Source organism: Hyperoodon ampullatus (genome assembly GCF_949752795.1).
Source record: "Hyperoodon ampullatus genome assembly, chromosome: 5".
Classification (NCBI taxonomy): Eukaryota; Metazoa; Chordata; class Mammalia; order Artiodactyla; family Ziphiidae; genus Hyperoodon; species Hyperoodon ampullatus.
In genome coordinates this window covers 46718685-46739746 of record NC_136918.1, presented here as the reverse complement: position 1 = coordinate 46739746, position 21062 = coordinate 46718685, and the positions used below count along the sequence as shown (strand labels likewise).

At 38.0% G+C, this 21062-nt stretch overlaps 1 protein-coding gene across 5 annotated transcripts in view; it reads right to left on the bottom strand.

Annotated features, from left to right (window-relative positions):
* PARL (presenilin associated rhomboid like) overlaps positions 1–21062 on the bottom strand; it is a gene marked incomplete at its 5' end in the record, with an annotated part of 56570 nt that overhangs the window by 4135 nt on the left and 31373 nt on the right. The window contains 4 exons of one of the 5 annotated variants that reach the window (XM_079704849.1): positions 18–119; positions 13124–13194; positions 14643–14792; positions 15381–15476. In XM_079704849.1, coding sequence (XP_079560975.1) covers positions 18–119; positions 13124–13194; positions 14643–14792; positions 15381–15476 — 419 coding nt within the window. The remainder of the gene's footprint in view (positions 1–17; positions 120–13123; positions 13195–14642; positions 14793–15380; positions 15477–21062) is intronic. The other 4 variants (XM_079704850.1, XM_079704851.1, XM_079704852.1 and 1 more) reach the window with 4 other exon arrangements.

Here is a 21062-nt window from a genome sequence, read left to right as displayed (position 1 = left end):
TTCATAAAAATACTCACATTCCCTGCCGTGAACGTGAACATTGGAAGGAAGATAATGGCGAGCCTCCCTTCTGGGATCTTAGTGCAGACAGCTGCAAGGACAGTCATGATTGCGCCCGACTGCAAATTAACACATTGGGGAAAAAATGAAACTCTCATTGTGCAACTGCTTAGTGACTATAACGTCTAAAGTAGAAATACTTTTTCCAGAAAGCTTACAAGCCACACATTTCTAGGTGAGCACAAAGTTAAAAAGCTTTCCGTTACTAACGTACAAAATATCAGGCAAAGGGACTCTAAGTCCGTGATATGGTAACCACCTGGCAAGGACTGAACTACAGGCAATAAGATGTAACAACCAGCATGTCAGCAGTTAATGAACTTCAGGGACAGTGTTATGTGTGTCACATGCATCATTTCATTTAATGACTAAAAAAGGACTTCTCAAACTTCAACAAAACTCCTCGAGGGACTTCCCTGGTGGCGCAGTTGTTAAGCATCTGCCTGCCAATGCAGGGGACATGGGTTCGAGCCCTGGTCCAGAAGATCCCACGTGTGCAGAGCAACTAAGCCTGTGTGCTGTAACTACTGAGCCTGCGCTCTAGAGCCCGTGAGCCACAACTACTGAGCCCATGTGCCACAACTACTGAAGCCCGCACGCCTAGAGCCTTGCTCCACAATGAGAAGCCACCGCAATGAGAAGCCCGCGCACCGCAATGAAGAGTAGCCCCCAGTCGCTGCAACTAGAGAAAGCCCACCACATGCAGCAATGAACACCCAACACAACCAAATAAATAAATAAAAGAAAAAAAAAAAAAAAAACCCAAAACTCCTCGAACCAGAGAGTGAGCATGAATTTGCCCAAAGAAACCCACATGTGTGGAATTTCTCCCAAATTTAATGCTTTACCATAAATCACGTGAAATTTGTATCCTACTTCATTATAACACTAAACATTTTCCTTAAAACGTTTGACAAATGTTCCGCTCCAGGAAAGCATGCCAAATTTATCCCATGACTCTGCATGACACTCCCCCCCGCCACAGCATCCTCCCAGGGACACACATGCTTGAGAAGCACTTTCCCCAACAGCCTTGTATTTGAGAATAAAAATTGAAACTTAAAAACCTTATGACCAGTAAGTCAACCATTTCTTGTTATAATTGAAATTATAATTACTGTATAGTTTTATCATCTATTGTGTTTTTCCACATTGCTACATAACCTTCATAATTTAAATTGATAATGGCTATGAAATATCTCCTGGATAAATTATGATAATTTAACTAAACTTTCTTAATGTTACACATGTTCCTAATTCCTCTAAATGTTACAATACTTGAGAAATTAGATCATAATCCCTTGTTTACATTAAATCTCATGATAATCATTCATTCAAATACTTGAGTCCTACCAGGCACTATGCTAGATGATGGGGATACGGAGGGGAACAAAATTGACAGTCTCTGCCTTAATGGAGCTTACAGACTGGCATGAAAGACATAAATGAGTAAAACCAACGAAATATAATCAGTTATGATGGGGAAGCACAGCAACTGCCAAACTGTTTTCCAAAGTGGTTTTAGTGTTTTACTTTCCTACCAGCAGTGTATGAGATTTCCAGTTCCTCCACATCCTCACAAACACTTGGTATGGTCAGTCTTTTAAATCTGTAATATAGGTTTATAGTGATATCTCAGTGTGGTTTTTATTTTCATTTTCCTAACAACTAATGATGTTCATCTTTTCATTTGCTTAGTTGCTATCCATACATCTTCTTTCAAGTGTCTGTTCAAACATTTTGCTCATTCTTTTTGAATTTTTCTTTATATAGTCTAGACACAAGTCCTATATCAGACTTCTGACATGTAAATATTTTCTTTTAGCATGTATCTTGTCTTTTAACAGTGTCTTTGGAAGAGTGTAAGTTTTTAACTTACATGAAGTCTGATTTATTAATTTGTGCTTTTTGGTCTCTCAACTATGAAATCTTTGCCTAAAATAAGGTCACAAAGAGTTTTTTCCTATGTTTTCCTCTGTAAGTTTTTATTTTAGGTTTTACATTTAGGTCTGTTTCACTTTGAAAAAAACTCCAAAATACTCCTGAACCAGATTCACCAATTTTCAACATTCTGCCACATTTCACTTATCATTTTTTCTTTATATCTGTACTTTTTTTCCTGAACCATTTGAGTAGGCTGCATATATCATACCCTTTTACCCCTAAATACTTCAGTGTATATTTCCTAAGAACTTGAATATCTTTATATATCCTACAATACAGTTCTCAATTTCAAGAAATTTTATACTGATATATTATACTTTCATTTAATCTATAAACATATTCCAGTTTTATCAATTGTTCCACAAATGCCCTTGCAGCTGTTTTTCCCCACGTATTGCATTTAGTTGCCATGTCTCCTTGGTCTCCTAAAAGTTGGACCATTTCCACAGCCTTTTTTAAAAAAGGGGGTCCATTTTCATTAAAAGCCTCTGACTAAAAAAGGTGAAAACAAAGAATCTCTGCATGGGGTAGGCTAAACATCTGTCTAAAAAGCAAGTTGTAGGAATTCCCTGGTGGTCCAGTGGTTAGGACTCTGCACTTCCACTGCCAGGGGCCCAGGTTCAATCCCTGGTTGGGGAACTAAGATCCCGCAAGCCACACGGTGCGACCAAAAAATAAATAAATAAAATAAAAATGTCATTTAAAAAAATAAAAAAGTTGCAATTTATTCAGACACATAAATGTTTAATGTATAATAAGTACAGTAAGTTATAGTCACAAAGAAACTGGCTTTACATAGAAATACACAGCTAATGAGAATTTTCTTTAATATTTAAGTTTCTGTAATGAGGACTTTAGATGGAGAATATAATCATCTCTGGAGAAGCAATTTAGAGGGTACAGGATTTTAGTGCTCTTCTTTCAATTCAGCTAACCAAATTATATTTGTTTCATTTGGGGGAAAAGTATAATTTTATTGGGTTTTTTTCTCTCTCAGAAAATAAGGTCTCAACTTGATTTCTTCTGGGTTTTGTTGAGTTGACTTTTTTAGGTTTTATTTAAAAATCTAGGATACTCAAGTTGCACATCTTAAAGCCTGAAAGGTGAAGGGTTACTCTTTAACTTTCAAGTTCTCAGTGACACTGACATCCACTCTGCTTAATACAGTATATGCTGGTAGATTATAGTGGCAGATGTTGAAGTTCTAGCCAAAACAAATCTTTCATAACAAATATAAATTTGGCCAGTATAACATGTTGCACCCTAGAGGAACCATGACCCAGCAAGTTTTGTGGGGAATCCCATCTTCTGAGGTAGTGCTGATATCCTTCCTTGAAAGCTGCTGTGATACATTAAGGACGTGGAGTGGGGAACCAGTGAAAGAGTGAACAAATTACGGAGGCTGTGTGTGCATGTGTGTGTGTGTCTTCACAAGGCAGCGATTGCCCTGTGAAGGGAAGTCAGGATTTCTGAAGAACCTCATGTGTTACTATTGCAGACTTACACAGGAGCCAGTTTGGTAAATATACAATAGCAGACAGTTGATCTTAAGTAGAGAATACAGAATTCTGACTCCTAACCTCCACTGCAAAATTAACATGTATCTCCAACACCCAGCCTATCCCTTTTAATATGTAGTTGACTTTGTTTCCTTGTTCTTTCATTTTTTTTAGCCTAAGCCCTGGGTTGTCTTTGTCCACTTGCCTGAACTCATGTCTTAGGTTCTCCTTCTGAGGAATATTAATGCTGTCCTTCCACCATGTAGCTTCCCCAACCCATTCCTAGGAATGCAGCATGAGCTGGTTTCCCTGTTTAGGCTGACTGGCAACTACATATTAAAGGGCTGCGGACTTCGGGGATGCCTGGGACTCATAAGTCTTTAAAGTTGTAGTAATTCCTAAAATGTAAGATAATCCTTTATTCTGAAGCAACACTTCACACAGAAGACCCTAAAAAGTTGGCGATTAAGAGAGGTAGATGCTATTTTCCAGAAATAGCCTTTTAATATAAAAAAGTAGGGACCTTTCCTTTTAATTACAGGGGCAATCAGAGTCAATTATAGGAGCACCTTTTAGAAATTCTTCTCTTAGGTGTTTTTTTAACATCCAATTTGAAATAATTTGCATCTTACAGAAAAGTTTGCAGGAATAGTACAAAGGACTCCCAAATCTTTAAACATAAAAAATAAAAGCAAGTTGGGTTTACTGAAGTATAAGTGACACACAAAAAACTGCACATGTTTAAAGTTTATAATTAAGTTTTGACACATAAATACCTATGAAACCATGGCCACACTCAAGATTATGAGTGTGGCCAAACAGTTCATCATCCCCAAAAGTTCCCTGGTACTCCTCTGCAGTGTATCCCTCCTGCTCCTCCCCCATTCCTAGGCTACAACTTCTCTACTTTCTGTTAAGATAGATTCACTTTGAGTTTTATATTAACGGAATCATACAGCATATACTCCTTTTTGTTGTTGTCTGGCTTCCTTTACTCTGTAGAGTTATTTTGAAATTCACCCATGTGGTTGTATCAATAATTTATTCCCTTACATGGGTGAATAATATCCCATTGTATGGTTATACCATAATACGTATATTCATTCACCTGATGGACATTTGAGATTTTTCTAGTTTTGGCTGTTACAAAAAAAGCTGTGAACATTTGTGTACAACCCTTTGTGTTCCTTCATTTCTCTTGGGTAAACACCTAGAAGTGAAATGGCCAGACCATATGGTAAATAGATTATTATCTCCATCTAAAGCACTCATTACAGAAATTTAAATATTAAAGAAAATTCTCATTAGCTGTGCATTTCTATGTAAAGTCAGTTTTTTTGTTACTAAATTTTATTTATTTTAATTTCATTTTTCCTCTGACTTTATTTATTTATTTTTAACATCTTTATTGGAGTATAATTGCTTTACAATGGTGTGTTAGTTTCTGCTGTATAACAAAGTGAATCAGCTATACATATACATACATCCCCATATCTCCTCCCTCTTGCGTCTCCCTCCCACCCTCCCTATCCCACCCCTCTAGGTGTACACAAAGCACCCAGCTGATCTCCCTGTGCTATGCGGCTCCTTCCCACTAGCTACCTATTTTACATTTGGTAGTGTATATAAAGTCAGTTTCTTGGTGACTATAATTTATTGTACTTATCATATTATTTTAAAGATAGGAGGCAGTTCCATTATCCTTCTAAAATTTTCTCAAAGTGACCTTTATCTACGCAGATTTAAATATATTTATGTGTCAATATGTTGCAACTTGCTTTTTAGACAAATGTTTGGCATACCCCATGATTCTTTATTTTCACCTTTTCTAGTAGGAGGCTTTTAAGAATATAATAAAAATGAACCCTTCCTCCTCAGAAAAATTCATACATATTTTAGATAAAATTTCAGGGACTCATGAACCCAAACCCATGTAGACCCTAGAGGTCTGCTTCTTTGATTACAGGTAAAGATCTTTTATTCTCCACTAATAATTTGTTTATGTACACTGGTTATGAACTTGTAATCAATATGCACATATATTTTTATTTATTTCGTAAGTAAACAATTTTCATTAAGTACTTTTCTTTATTAATATGTAACCTTCATGTATCTACCATATAAATTTTTTTTTTTTACACTATGAATTTTAAATGAATTTGCTCTAAGAGGCCTTCTGCTTCTACAAGCTACATACAGCTAAAAACCCTGGGCATTATATGTAAAACAAATATAAGATGACTCTAAAAGACTGAGAAAGTAAAGCAGCCCAGCTAGGAACCTTAGGATCCAAGGAATGACACAGTGGTGAGTTTCCTGGGTTTTCTTTTGGCCTCACGCTGCTCAGACTGGGCTCTGGAGAAGCTCACAACCTGGAAACACCAATGAACTCAGACAAAATAGGCCTGTACCAGAAAATGCTCTCTCTAGCCAAAGGACCAAGAAAGCATAGCCTAGCAAGACACGAAACTTTTAGACAATAACCACTTTACTCCAGCCAAACACCACAGAAACAACTGTGGACCGATCTCCATCGAGCCTGGACTTCCAGCCTTACAGACTGTAATGAGGTGTCCCACTGTCCCTGACAGGGTGGTGTCAGTGGAGGTCACACAGGCAGCAGTAATAAGGCACTCTTCCTCTTCCTAGCCAGGGCTGTATCAGTAGAGGTCTCCTGGGGAGCCCAAACTCCCCACCCTGCAACAACAAGAGCTCTTCCCCCCACAGTGTCAAAGGAGACTGAGTGGGGAACCTGGACTGCCTCACTCACCTGGCAGTAGCAATCACAGCACTGTCAGAGGTGGCCTGCTAAACAGTAGATTTAATTAAGATTAAAGTCTCATAATGTAATATCCAAAATGTCCAGGTTTCATTTAAAAATCACTCGTCAGGGAATTCCCTGGTAGTCCAGTGGTTAGGACTCGGCACTTTCAATGTCATGGCCGAGGTTCGATCCCTAGTCAGGGAACTATGATCCTGCAAGCTGCAAGGTGTGGCCAAATAAATAAATAAAATAAAAATCACTCATCATACCAAGAACCAGAAAAATCTCAACTTGAATGAGAAAAGACAATTAATAGATACCAACATCGAGATGACACAGATGTTAGAATTATCTAACAAGCATTTTAAAACAGCCATCATAAAAGTGGTTCAACAAGCAATTACAAACATGCTTGAAACAAGTAAAAAAACAGTACAGAAATAGAAAGGCCCAAAGAAATAGGAGATATCAAGAACAATGTAAACTTTAGAATGAAAAATACAATAACCTAAATAAAAACACTGAATGGCTCAAGCAGAATGGAAAGGACAGAAAATAATCAGTTACCTTGAGACAAAACAGCAATTACCCAATCTGAACAACCGAGAAAAAACAGACTTTAAAAAAAGTTAATGGAGTTTCAGGGACCCATGAGATAATAACAAACTATCTAACGTCATGTCATCAGAGTCCCAGAAGGAGAAAAGAAAAAGGGTGAGGCTGAAAAAGTATGTGAAGAAATGGTTGAACATTTCCCAAAAGACATAAACCTATAGATTCAAGAAACCGAGTGAACCCCAAACAAGATAAACAAGATATCCATGACAAGACATATAGTCAAACTTCTGAAACTAAAGACAATGGGAAAAGTCTAGAAAGTAGTAAGAGAAATGACACCTTACCTATAGGGGAAAAGCTATTTGAACAACAAAGAATTTCTCTTCAGAGACTATGGAGGCCAAAAGAAGTGGCACATTTTTCAACTGCTGAAAGAACTGTCAGCCTGGAATTTTATATCCAACGAAAATATCCTTCAGAAATGAAGGGTAGAAAAAAAATGAAAAAAGAAAAAAAACTTCAGAATCTGTCACCAGCAGACCTAACTGGCTAGTGGCTAAAGGAATGGCTAAGAGAAGTTTTCTAAACAATGAAATGATATAAGGAGGAAATCTTGGAACATCAGAAAGAAAGAACAATGGAAAAAGTAAAAATTGGGTTTGAATACAATAGACTGTCCTTCTCTCTTGGAATTTTCTAACTTATGTTTAATGGTTGAAGCAAAAATTATAACAGTGATATTCTAAATATATGTAGAGGAAATATTTAAGATGATTATAATTTGGGGAAGGTATGTGGACAAAAAGCAAGGTAAGGCTCACTTCACTCAAACTGGTAAAATGATACCACCAGTAGACTGTGGTAAGTGATATATATAGACTGTAGTACCCAGAGCAGCCACTAAAAAGTTATACAAAGAGAAACACTCCAGAACACTATAGATAAATCAAAATGGAGTTCCAAATGAATCTGCACTAGTGATCATTTTATTTCACTTGCAACCTTGTAAGAAAGAGACTGAAGATACTTTCCAAAGCACAAGAATTCAGTTTATGTACAAGTTAGACCAGTGATAAGTTAAATCAATGAAGTTACAGCAAGCAGGTTATCATAATGTTGGTGAGCAAATTCAGTCTATGATAAACTATTTACAAACATAACCATACAAAATCTATGGGATGCAGTAAAAGCAGTCCTTAGAGGGAAGTTCATAGCAATACAGGCCTTCTTTTTTTTTTTTTTTTTTTTTTTTTTGCGCGATACGCGGGCCTCTCACTGTTGTGGCCTCTCCCGTTGCGGAGCACAGGCTCCGGACACACAGGCTCAGCGGCCATGGCTCACGGGCCCAGCCGTTCTGCGGCATGTGGGATCTTCCCGGACCGGGGCACAAACCCATGTCCCCTGCATCGGCAGGCGGACTCTCAACCACTGAGCCACCAGGGAAGCCCCCAGGCCTTCTTTAAGATATAAGAAAAATCTCAAATAATCTCAAATCTAACCCATCACCTCAAAGAATTAGAAAAAGAACAAAAACCTAAAGTCAGCAGAAGGAAGGAGACATTAAAGATCAGAGAGGAAATAAATAAAACAAAGATTAAAAAAAAACAATAGGACAAAACCCAATAAAATCAAGAGCTGGTTCTTTTAAAGGGTTAACAACTGACAAACCTCTGGCCAGGTTCACCAAGAAGAAAGGAAAGAAGACCTAAATAAACAAATATGAAAGAGGAGAAATCACAACTGATACCACAGAAATACAAAAAAACATAAGAGAATACTATGAACGATTATATGCCAACAAACTTGACAATCCAGAAGAAATGGACAACTTTTTAGAAACATACAGCCCACCAAACCTGAATCAAGAATAGATAACTTGAACAGATCACTAGACATGAAATAGAATCTGTAACTAAAAAAACTCTCTGCAGACAGAAGTCCAGAACCAGATGGCTTCACTGGGTAATTCTACTAAACATACAAAGAAGAAATTGTACTGCTCCCTCTCAAACTCTTCCAAAAGACTTAAGAGGAAAGAACACTCCCAAAGACATGCTATAAAGCCACCATCACCCTGATACCAAAACCAGACAAAGACACTACCAAAAAAGAAAATTACAGGCCAATATCTTTGATGAATACAGACACAAAAATTCTCAACAAAATATTAGCAAACCGAATCCAACACATAAAAAAGGTCATACACCATGACCAAACTGGATTCATCCTAGGGTCACAAGGATGGTTTAACATACGCAAATCAACAAATGTGATACACCACCACAAGGAAAGAAAGGACAAAAACCACATGATCTCAATAGATGCAGAAAAAGCATTTGATAAAATTAAACACCCATTTGTGATAAAAACCTTATAAAAATGAGTACAGAGGGAACATATCTCAACATAATAAAAGGTATTTATGATAAACCCACAGCCAATATAATACTCAATGGTGAAAAGCTGAAAGCATTCCTGCTAAAATCTGGAACAAGACAAGGATGCCCACTCTTACCACTTCTCTTCAACATAGTATTGGAAGTCCTAGCCACAGCAATCAGACAAGAAATAAAAGGTATTCAAATTGGTAGGGAAGAGGTAAAACTGTCCTTATATGTAGATGACATGATACTATGTATAGAAAACCCTAAAGACTCCACACAAAAACTACTAGAACTGATAAATGAATTCAGCAATGTAGCAGGATACAAGATTAATGTACAGAAATCGGTTGCATTTCTTTACAATAACAATGAAATATCAGAAAGGGAAACAAACAATCCCTTTTAAAATTGCATAAAAAAATAAACAAAGGACTTAGGAATAAACCTCACCAAGGAGGTGAAAGACTTATATGCTGAGAACTACAAAACATTAAGAGAGGAAATTAAAGATGATTCAAAGAAATGGAAAGATATCCCATGTTCTTGGATTGGAAGAATTAATACTGTTAAAATGGCAATACTACCCAAAGCAATCTACAGATTTAATTCAATCCCTATCAAATTACCCATGACATTTTTCACAGAACTAGAACAAATAATCCTAAAATTTACATACAACCATAAAAGACCCAGAATTGCCAAAGCAATCCTGAGCAAAGAGAACAAAACAGGAGGCATAACCCTTCCAGACTTCAGACAGTACTACAAAGCTACAGAAATCAAAACAGTGTAGTACTGGCACAAAGAGAGACATACAGCTCAATGGAACAAAACAGGAAGCCCAGAAAAAACCCACACACCTACAGTCAATCTTCAACAAAGGAGGCAAGAATATAACATGGGAAAAAGATAGTCTCTTCAGCAAGTTGTGCTGGGTAAGTTGGACAGCTGCACGTAAATCAATAAAGTTAGAACACACCCTCATACAATGCACAGAAATAAACTCAAAATGACTTAAAGACTTAAACAAAAGATATTATACCATAGAACTCCTAGAAGAGATCATAGGCAAAACATTCTCTAACATAAACTGTACCAATGTTTTCTTAGGTCAGGCTCCCAAGGCAACAGAAATAAAAACAAAAATAAACAAATGGGACCTAATCAAACTCACAAGCTTTTGCATAGCAAAGGAAACCATAAACAAAATGAAAAGACAACCTAAGGAATGGGAGAAAATATTTGCAAATGATGTGACTGATGCGGGCTTAATTTCCAAAATATACAAACAGGTCATACAATTCAATAACAAAAAAAAAAAACCAATCGAAAAATGGGCAGAACACCTAAATAGACTTTTCTTCAAAGGAGAAATATAAATGGCCAATAGACACATGAAAAGATGCTCAACATTGCTAATTATTAGAGAAATGCAAATCAAAACTACAATGAGGTACCACCTCACACCGGTCATAAAGGCCATCATTAAAAAGTCTACAAGTAACAAATGCTGGAGAGGGTGTGGAGAAAAGGGAATCCTCTTATACTGTTGGTGAGAATGTAGATTGGTGCAGTCACTATGGAAAACAGTACGGGGGTTCCTCAAAAAACTAAAAATAGAGTTGCCATATGATCCAGCAATCCCACTCTTTGGCACACACCCAGACAAAATTAATTTGAAAAGGTACATGCACCACTATGTTCATAACAGCACTATTTACAATAGCCAAGACATGGAAACAACCTAAATGTCCATCGACAGGGGAATGGATAAAGATGTGGTGTGTACACACACACACACACACACACACACACACACACACACACACACACGAATATTACTCAGCCATCAGAAATGAAATAATGCCATTTGCAGCAACACGGATGGACCTAGTGATTATCATAGTAAGTCAGAAAGAGAAAGACAAATATCATATGATATAACTTATATGTGGAATCTAAAATATGATACAGATCAACGTATCTATGAAACAAAAACAGACTTACAGATACAGAGAACAGGCTTGTGGTTGCCAAGGGGAAGGCAGGGGAGGGGAGGGAAGGAATGGGAGTTTGGGATTAGCACAGGCAAACTGTTATATATAGGATAAACAACAAGGTCATACTGTATAGCACAGGGAACGAATATAATAATAACCAATAACTAGTAAGAAATTCCATTTTTAAATGAGATTCAGAATATGCATAGCTCTAACTAAACAAAACCCTTACCAAAATCTAGTCAGTATTCTTGCTCCTTTGTGCCACTGTTAATTGACAAATATTCTTTAACAATCTTCATCTTTCAAAGGCAATAAGACCAATACTTTATATTTGCTATCACAATTTTGTCAACAGTATTTTTTCTCCAGATTTCTCACTAAAAGTACCATATACCTGGTGATTTAGTTTTCCTTCATTTTAACCAAGAATGAATGAAAGTATTTGGGGATAATAATTTTATCCTGCCATGGCTCTATAGGATTTTGATGACTGAATAGAAACCACCATTTCCACCTTTCTTACTACATGTTCCTTACTATGCTAAGCACTCTAAACACACTTGCATTGCAAATGAGAAATAGGTATGTTATCCCCATTTTATATGGGGAAGCAGGTTCAGAGAGGTTAAGTAATAAGTCCTGGAAATCATGAGTAAGTGGCAGAGCTGGGATTCAAACTCAGTCTAATTCCAAATGCCATGCCGCCACACTCTATTCATGAACTTCAGTTTCCTATCTGTAAAATGGGAATACCACTTGCCTGAGGGCACATCAAAATGCCTTCCCAGATCCTCTGAAGTAATGAGAAAAGTCTTCCCACCCTCAGAACCCCCAATATCCTCTAGAGACTACTGAGCCCTTTCAGTGTATATTAGATGTGTATAATGTTTTCTCCCCAACTAAACTAAACTTGAAAGTCAGAGACCATTTCTGATTCATCCTAGTGGTCTTCACTGCCTTCACAAAACAGGTGCTTAGTTGGCAAATGAGGTAGAATTTGAGATATATAAATTATATTGACATCAAATTTTATATAGAAGACAAACATTCCATGAAGAAAAAAATGGGGGGGGTGGGATTAAGTTAAGAAAGCATAAAGGTCATAGGACAAGATACAGGCCTCATTGGGAAAATTAAGTAGACACAATTCTGAGGAACACACAAATTATAGAATGGTTATTTTACATAAGGATTCTTTTCCAAAACTGAACCTTCTTACAGTTTCTTTAAATGTGAAATTCCCTATTTGAATACATTTAAGTGCATTGAATACATTTAAGTGTATTTAACTATGCACAAATGGAATGTGTAGTTTTTAAAGAAATATTATGTAAAGGTTTACATATGCCTAGATATCTGTCATTAAACTCAAAAGAAAACACAACTGTAATTTTAAAAAATCATCCAGAACATAACCGAGGGCAGGAATTTTGATATCTTGCTCACTGGATGTATCCTCAGCCTCTAGTAAGTACAGTGCCTAGTAGTCTAATCTGCATAGCACTCAAATATTGACTAAAGAGGAGGACACAGTATCAGATTCAAATCTCTAATTACTTAGAATTTTCCAATGCTAGATTAGGCTCTCCAGTTTATGGGGATTGCATACCCACTATTTTGACTACTCCTCATGATATATACTCTGTGCCAGTTAATATAAACGACCAATGGTTAAAAGCTATAACCTGAAATTTACAAGGCTTTACAAATGTATAAATTCTAAATTAGATGTCAATTAGTTAATAGTATTGTTTAAATATTAGTATTTTGGCGTTGATAGTTGTACTGTGGTTCTGTAGTTAATAGTGGGGTTAAGGGTATATAGGAACTCTTTGTACTAATTTTGAAACTTTCTTGTAATTCTAAAATTATTTCAAAATGAAGCGAAAAATTTTAGTTAGAAATACTTACTGCACCAAGTGATGGTCCATATCTTCCTGTGGCAACTTTACACACGTAACTAACAAAATTCGAAATAACACCTAAGAAATAAATCACATTTCAGTAATTTTAGTGAGGTATAAAAATGGCTTCCATTTCTGACCTCCACCCCACAGAGACTAACAATGTTGGGTTTCTACCCAGGTCACTACAAGGTGCAGGCATAAATACTTATCCTGCCTGTCACTTCAGATATATTACAGGGAAAGCAAAGTCTGACCCACTGTACCACTTACTGAGTAACAGAGGGTCATTCACTTTACCTTGTAGTTATCATTTTCCTCATCTACACTGTATGAAGAAAGACTAGTTCCCAAGCTCACCAACTGTCTGGGAATTCTCTGGACTGCACTCTAAACACTAAATGAGAACCTCTAGAGTGGGACCAGGGAGTTTATATTTTACCCAGCTTGTCAAGTGAATGTGTTGAAGATCTAGACTAGATGATCCTTTACAGGTCCCTTTGGCACCAATGTCATCTGAACTGAGTATGGCTAATTTTAAAAAACAACTTTCTATAGAGCAGGAATTAATGGCACTTGAAACAGACCCTTTGTACCTACAACAACATTAGTGCTCGGGGAAAGAACTACACACTTACCTTATTAGGCCAAAGATACTGCTCAGCTTCTGTTTTGAGGACTAGATGCACGTGAATATTTAATTAACACTGATTAAGTACCTACTCTGGGCCTTGTGGTAGATGCTTTTATTTTATCCCTTCTACAACCCCATGTCATGAGAGTAAGTAGTATTATCCTCAGAGAGGTATAGTCTTTTCTGCAACATCACACAGCTGGTAAGCAGAAACAGGATTTGAACCTAGGTCTTCCGTCTCCAAGCTCAGTGTCTTTTCACTACATATATCTGCCAGATATACTGTTTTTAAATGAAGGGATTTTATGAATGAATTTTTACACTTTATGGTTTTAATTAAGTACATTTTGCAAACAGAAAGTAAAAAAACTTTTTTTGGAGATAAGTAAAATATAATCAACCAACTGCCAATTTAGCAGCATCTAGAAACCTGGAATCCTGCACTACCATTTACTAGTGAAATAAGGAAATGATGCCACCTCCAGGATGACTTGAGTGGTTCCATGCTAATATATGCTTGCAACAAAGAATGAACTCATTCTAGACAATCTTACTGGATAGCTAATCGAAAGTTTTCTGAAAACTGAACACACTTGGGAAATGAGCGTTAAGGTTATTTAACACAGATCCAGATGATTGAGGCAGCCCGGAAGTCTGGGAACCACTAATCTATAAAATGGTGGGCCTGAGCTAAAGAAACCAAGGCCTAGGGAGATAAAAATGACATGCTTAAACACTACACCAGTTTGTGTACTTCTCTATATACAATCTGAGAAATATGTACTGAGCACTTACGGTATATAGAATACGACTATAATCATTCCCTTTGTCCCTTCTCCAGATAGGGGAGAACACTTATACTCTGAAAGGGCCCGAGATGAAAGCTTGTTACCTGCAGATAAGTACACTGCCATGAACTGCTCCTGACCGAGGATGTTCACTATGCTGGAGGAGAAGCTCCACAAGACATACATATTTGCTGCCATGTGAAACAAGGAGAAATGACTGAATGTTGACAGCAACATTGGAGAACAAAGGACCTCTACAAGAGAAAGAAAAAGTCTTGTAATTGTGGAACACACAGCCAGTAAAAATGATCCATTTTAGACTTTTTCATTATTATTATGACACAAACATGCGAAACAAACCAGAGCTAGTTAAAAGATTGGATAAGATGGTTTAAGACAGCTTTTTACCACTTGAAAAATGCTATCTTAAATCTCAGAGATTTTCTACTTAGTAAGCAACCAAAAAAGATTCTCAGGTCAATGAAAGCAACTTGTCCTATAGAAAAAGTTAGTTAGAAAAAAGAATTAGTAAATTATTTCAATTACAGAAATAAAATTGTATATAATAGTCTCTTCAAAGAGTAAACTTGTAGTGATCATGGATCTTAAGTCACTAAAAAATATTTAGATATCTACTATGTGCAAGGTACATTTTAGGTGCCTCGACACAGCTGTAAGAGAAATGAGGTTCCTGTCCTCCAAGAGTTTACAGCCTATCCTCCAGATTTTGCTTACAATTATTGACAAGTAAATCATCTTTTTTATAGCACTTCAATTACCATAAAGCATATTTCTTCCATTTTACCTCTATCTCAAAATAAAATCACACAAGTTAGACTTACTTGAGGCTGGACTGGATGTGAAATATCTGATCATCGTCCGCTGTAGAGAAGGTACTCTCCACAAACAAAATACAAAAACATTTGCAGCTATGATACCTACAAAATAAACATTTATAATTTAGGGAAGTTAAAAATAAAAGCAGGGCTTCCCTGGTGGCACAGTGGTTGAGAGTCCGCCTGCCGATGCAGGAGACACAGGTTCATGCCCCGGTCCGGGAAGATCCCACATGCCGCGGAGCGGCTGGGCCCGTGAGCCATGGCCGCTGAGCCTGCGCGTCCGGAGCCTGTGCTCCACAACGGGAGAGGCCACAACAGTGAGAGGCCCGCGTACCGAAAAAAAATAAATAAATAAAAGCAAAGAAAGTCTGATCAAAAGTCCACCCGAGGGGGCTTCCCTGGTGGTGCAGTGGTTGAGAGTCCACCTGCCGATGCAGGGGACGCGGGTTCGTGCCCCGGTCCGGGAAGATCCCACATGCCGCAGAACGGCTGGGCCCGTGAGCCATGGCCGCTGGGCCTACGCATCTGGAGTCTGTGCTCCGCAACGGGAGAGGCCACAACAGTGGGAGGCCCACGTACTGCCAAAAAAAAAAAAAAAAAAGTCCACCCGAGGGACTTCCCTGGAAGTCCAGTGGTTGAGACTTCGCCTTCCAATAAAGGGGGGTGCGAGTTCAATCCCTGGTCGGGGAGCTGGGATGCCACATGCCTCACAGCCAAAAAACATAAAACAGAGGCAGTGTTGTAGCAAGTACAATAAAGACTTTAAAAGTGGTCCACATCAAAAAAAAAAAATCTTAAAAAAAAAAAGAAGTCCACCCAAATAAGATTTTCTACCACATTATTTAAGAGTATTATATACTTGGGGGGGTGGGGGGGAAGTAAGCTAAGAAAAGTAAGTGAAATCAATGTTTCTGAGTATCAAAACTGTTACAGGTTGGCAAAGTCAGAAAATTCCTGGAAAATGCTCTAGGAGCTAACTTCCTTCACTCAGATCCATATTTTACTCCTTCAGAACAGTTCACTCTTCTCAATAAATAATCAGATCTATAATTATTGCTTGAAAATGGCCAAGGCAAAGACAGAAGTAATGTACACAATTAGGTTCTTTGGCCAAGAGTTGAAAAGCTACATAACATCGCTTCTTTTTCCACAGGGAATGGTATGCTTCTTTAACTTCTGGACAGCTTGTGGAAACACCTATGGATCATCTATATAGGGACTTCCCCGGTGATCCAGAGGTTAACACTCCGCACTTCCACTGCAGGGGGAGTGGGTTCAACCCCTGGTCAGGGAACTAGGATCCCAGGATCGCACATGCTGCTCGGCAAGGCCATAAAATTTTTTAAATTAAAAAAAAAAAAGTCATCTGTGAAAATGAAGATCCATGTGTCTGAGAAAAAAACTCATTAGATAAGAATTCAGTAATAGTCTGGAAGACTTTTGCAACTGCTTTTAAAAATATGTCTACATGTGGGAGTTGGGTGACTTTTATTTTTCTGCAAGAACTGATGTTGCTAGAACCACCACTAAATTGAGTAAGTTTATTTACTGATAAAATGTGACTAAATAGTTAATTTCAGGGAAGAAATTAAGTTATTCTTAAAAACTACAAATTTTAAAAAGATACATTAATTTTAGGTACCACAACTCCTTACACATAGTAGGCACTTATCTACTTGAATTAAAGAAATTTAAACATGTATTCACACTCATCCTGTCTCTTTAGGCACAGGCAACTAGCCCTTTCAACTTCTTCAATGATAATAAGGACTGATTCCAGCAACATTCTGGTAAAATAATTTATTTTAGAAGATATTCACTGTACAGTCCCTGCCAGCTGCTACATCTTGGAGTTTTCCTTTGGCTCCCATATTTGTGCACTCTGTAAGACTCTCAGATATCCACTGGTATTCCTAGTCTCTCTAGTTTTTGCTCTCCCACTTAAGAGTTAGAATCTATGAAAAATGGTAGTTTCCTTCCCAAAGACATTTTTTCCCATTTTAATATCTGAAATCAGGATGCATCTTACAATTGGTAGTGTGTCCAATGAACTGGTAGTATCTTTCCTTTCTTCATAGCACACTAAATGGTGTTTTACTGCATTTAACTGAACTGATCCTATCAATTTTATCAGATGCCCTACTAGTGAGGACTGTGACTATGATTATGACAGCTATTTTACCATCTTTCTTTTTAAAAAAAATTTTTTACCTTTCTTTTTTAAAAAATTTCTTTCTTTTATTTTTGACTGTGTTGGGTCTTCGTTGCTGCGCACAGGCTTTCTCTAGTTGCAGCGAGTGGGGGCTACTCTTCGTTGCAGTGCGCGGGCTTCTTATTGCGGTGGCTTCTCTTGTTGTGGAGCATGGGCTCTATGCATACGGGCTTCAGTAGTTGTGACATGCGGGCTCAGTAGTTGTGGCGCACGGGCTTAGTTGCCCTGTGGCATGTGGGATCTTCCCAGACCAGGGCTCGAACCCATGGCCCTGCATTGGCAGGTGGATTCTTAACCACTGCGCCACCAGGGAAGCGCTATTTTACCATCTTTAGTAAATAACTACAACTCTTTCCAAGATGGTGTGAGGAACAGTATTTATTTTTTTTAAAATGGGGGAAAGGGATCATAAACAAGGTAAGTAAGGGCACTGTGTGTACATCCCAATGAGGAGTCTGGAACCCTGGGCAGGGAAGGTGGGCAGAGCCTCCTCAGCTGCAGGAACAGACCTCAGGTGTTTATCATAAAAAGAAGTGAGCAGTGATTAGTATTGCCTGGGGTTCTTTAGTTTCTTTTGCAGAGTTAAACATCTTTACTAACCCAGAGACTCTTAGGTCTAGATTGTTGTACATAGTGTTTGGTATCTCAGGGTAAAAAAGACTTGAGAATAGTTTGGCCCAGATTTCCATGGTCATAAAGATAAGTCAGGGCTTTGCAGTTTGCTCCAGTTATGGTTCACTACAAAGAAAGCAAGATGGGGCCCCATCCTGCCTGCCGAAAAACGGCAACTACTCTGCCTACTCTGCCAGTTCCACAGGCCACTTCCTGAAACCGGTGACATACAGCACCCAATTCCAAAAACTGCAAGCACTACAACACTGTAGAGAAGTAGAGAGCATCTCTGGCTGAAGAAATTACAACCAGGGAAAAGACTTGAAGGGAAAGATAACCAAAGATATCAAGGTTAACAGTAGCCAAAGAGTTAACACTGCCAAGTTTTCAACCGAAATGTAAGAGGGCTTTTTGGTAAATTTGACAGAATATTGGTACTGGAACACGCTGCAGTCAAACCCCTCACTTCATAGACCAGTGATCTACGATTAGGCAACCCATCAGTAAACAACTTAAAGTATATACCCAAATTATATACATGAACAACTATAATTCATTATAAAATACACTAACAAAAAAAGAGAGAAAGTAAAATGCAGATATTTTCTTCCCTGGTTATCCCATTTTGAAGGCCAATTATAGATGAGAAAACTAAGGCTCTAAGAGGTACAAGTTTTCAGAGAGCCAAATTCAGTGGTTAAGCCAGAATTCCTAATGTAGTGTTCTTTCTACTAGACACAGAGACATGGGTAGCCAAGGGGATTTCTTTTGACCTTGGTCACTCTAGGACTTCAGATACCAGACAAAGGGCTCCTTATATGGGGAACAGCATAGGTTGGTCCCCAGAGGCAAGTGAGCAGGAGGTGTGACAATCGTAGGCCTACTGAGGAAGCACTGCACATTGTCTGAAGGTAAGGGTGAAGGAGCCCAGCAGGACTGACTCTGTCCTATTTACACTATAACCTGGGCAAGAGGCCTAATCTCTCAGCCTCAGTTTCCTCTTCTGTAAAATGAGGGTAATAAAATCAAACTCGAAGAGTTGAGTGATGATTAAATGAGAAAGCATGATTACATGTAGTGGTCACACAGAGACAATAAGTGAAAAATATGGTAGAAAGGGAATGGCCTTTTCAGGTCTGAATCCTAGGTATGTCACTTAGAAGCTTTGTGGCCTGTGGCATTTCACCACCTTCATTTCAGTTTCCTCATTTGTAAAATGAGGATAATTCTTGCTATACATCATAAAGGTTGTAGTGAGGCTTAAATAGATAGTAGATGCACCTAGTATGTAGATGCTCAAAGAAAATGGTTCCCTCCCCTTCTTCCTTCTCCTTTGAGAGGCAGAACTGCTTAGGGTCTCTGTTTGTATCTCCATTTAGGAGGAGTGTTACTTGCCTCCTCCTGACTCAATCATGTCTTGGACCAGCTTGGCACTATTGATTTGGGAAGGTCGCTGCTGCCTCAGTGCCTACCTTTACCAAAAGTGATGCACTGGATTCTATCAGCAAAAATAATGGAGTAAAGACCACCAAAAGTTCTGTCCTTCATAAAAGCAATGACAAAATTGGCAAAAAATGTTAGAATCTACTTTTTCAGAACTCTGGTAACTAGCCAAAGGCTTGCTGCAACCCAGCATTTTTTTTTTAAGAAAAATGGATAAATCTTGATAAGAACAGTGAGCTTTGAGGCATTTTAACTTGCCCTAGTGCCACCCCCCCCCCCCGCTTTCCAGATATGTTAGCCATGAAAATACGCTTTCCCTGGCAGCCACCAGAGATAGCAGAATGGAGCTGAATCTCTTTCAAAGCCTTGTTCCCAAAGAATTATCATCGTCTGACCTATCTGATAATAGTTTCTTGGAAGACCCCACTTGCAAGGATGTCTGTATTTGACCTGCCTGGGAGCTTAAGTACAAAACTCATTTCGCCAGGGGGTGTTTGTCAAAAGCAATTACAGGCAAGTGTTTAAGTTTGCAGCTGCCTGAGGTGATGGATAATAGAGACTAAACAAAAATCTTAAAAGGAAAATATGAGGAATGAGATGTCCATAGGGGCTTACAAAACCTCCAACATATTTCTGGGATCTAGAAAGCCACAAGAAGAAGACAAAGTAGACTTTAAGATGGTATTTGTTACTAGAGACAAAGAATGCTGTTATATAATGAAAAAAGGGTCAAAAAAAAAACTTGATATCCATGAAGAAGATGTAACAGTTACAAACATATATGCTTCTAACAGTAGAAACCCAAAATATATGAAGTAAAAATTGACAGAACTTAAGGGAAAAATAAATGCCTCACTAATAGCTGGGAGACTTCAATACCTCATTTGTAATAATGGAAAAAATTAGATTATCAGCAAAGATGTAGAAGACCTGAACACTATAAACAAACTAGACCTAACGGACATCTATAGAATACGCCACTCAAAAGAATACAGTCTTCTCAAGTGCATGTGGAACATTATCCAGGATAGACCATATGTTCAGCCACAAAACAAGTCTCAATAGATTTCCAAACTGAAAATTTCAAAACTGAAATTATAAACAGTAGGTTCTGACAGCAATGGAATAAAATTACAAGTCAATAATACATTTGTAAAATTCACAAATATGTGGAATTAACACACTCCTAAATATCCAATGGGTCAAAGAAGAAATCGCAAGGAAAATTCGGAAGTACTGAGATGAATGAAGACAAAAATATAACATACCTGCTATGAACTGAATTGTGTCCCCCGAAGATTCATACGTTGAAGCCTTAACCCCTAATGGGATGTATTTGGGGATGGGGCCTTAGGAGGTAATTAGATTTAGAGGAGGCTAAGGTGGGGCCTTCATAATGGGATTAGTGTCCTTATAAC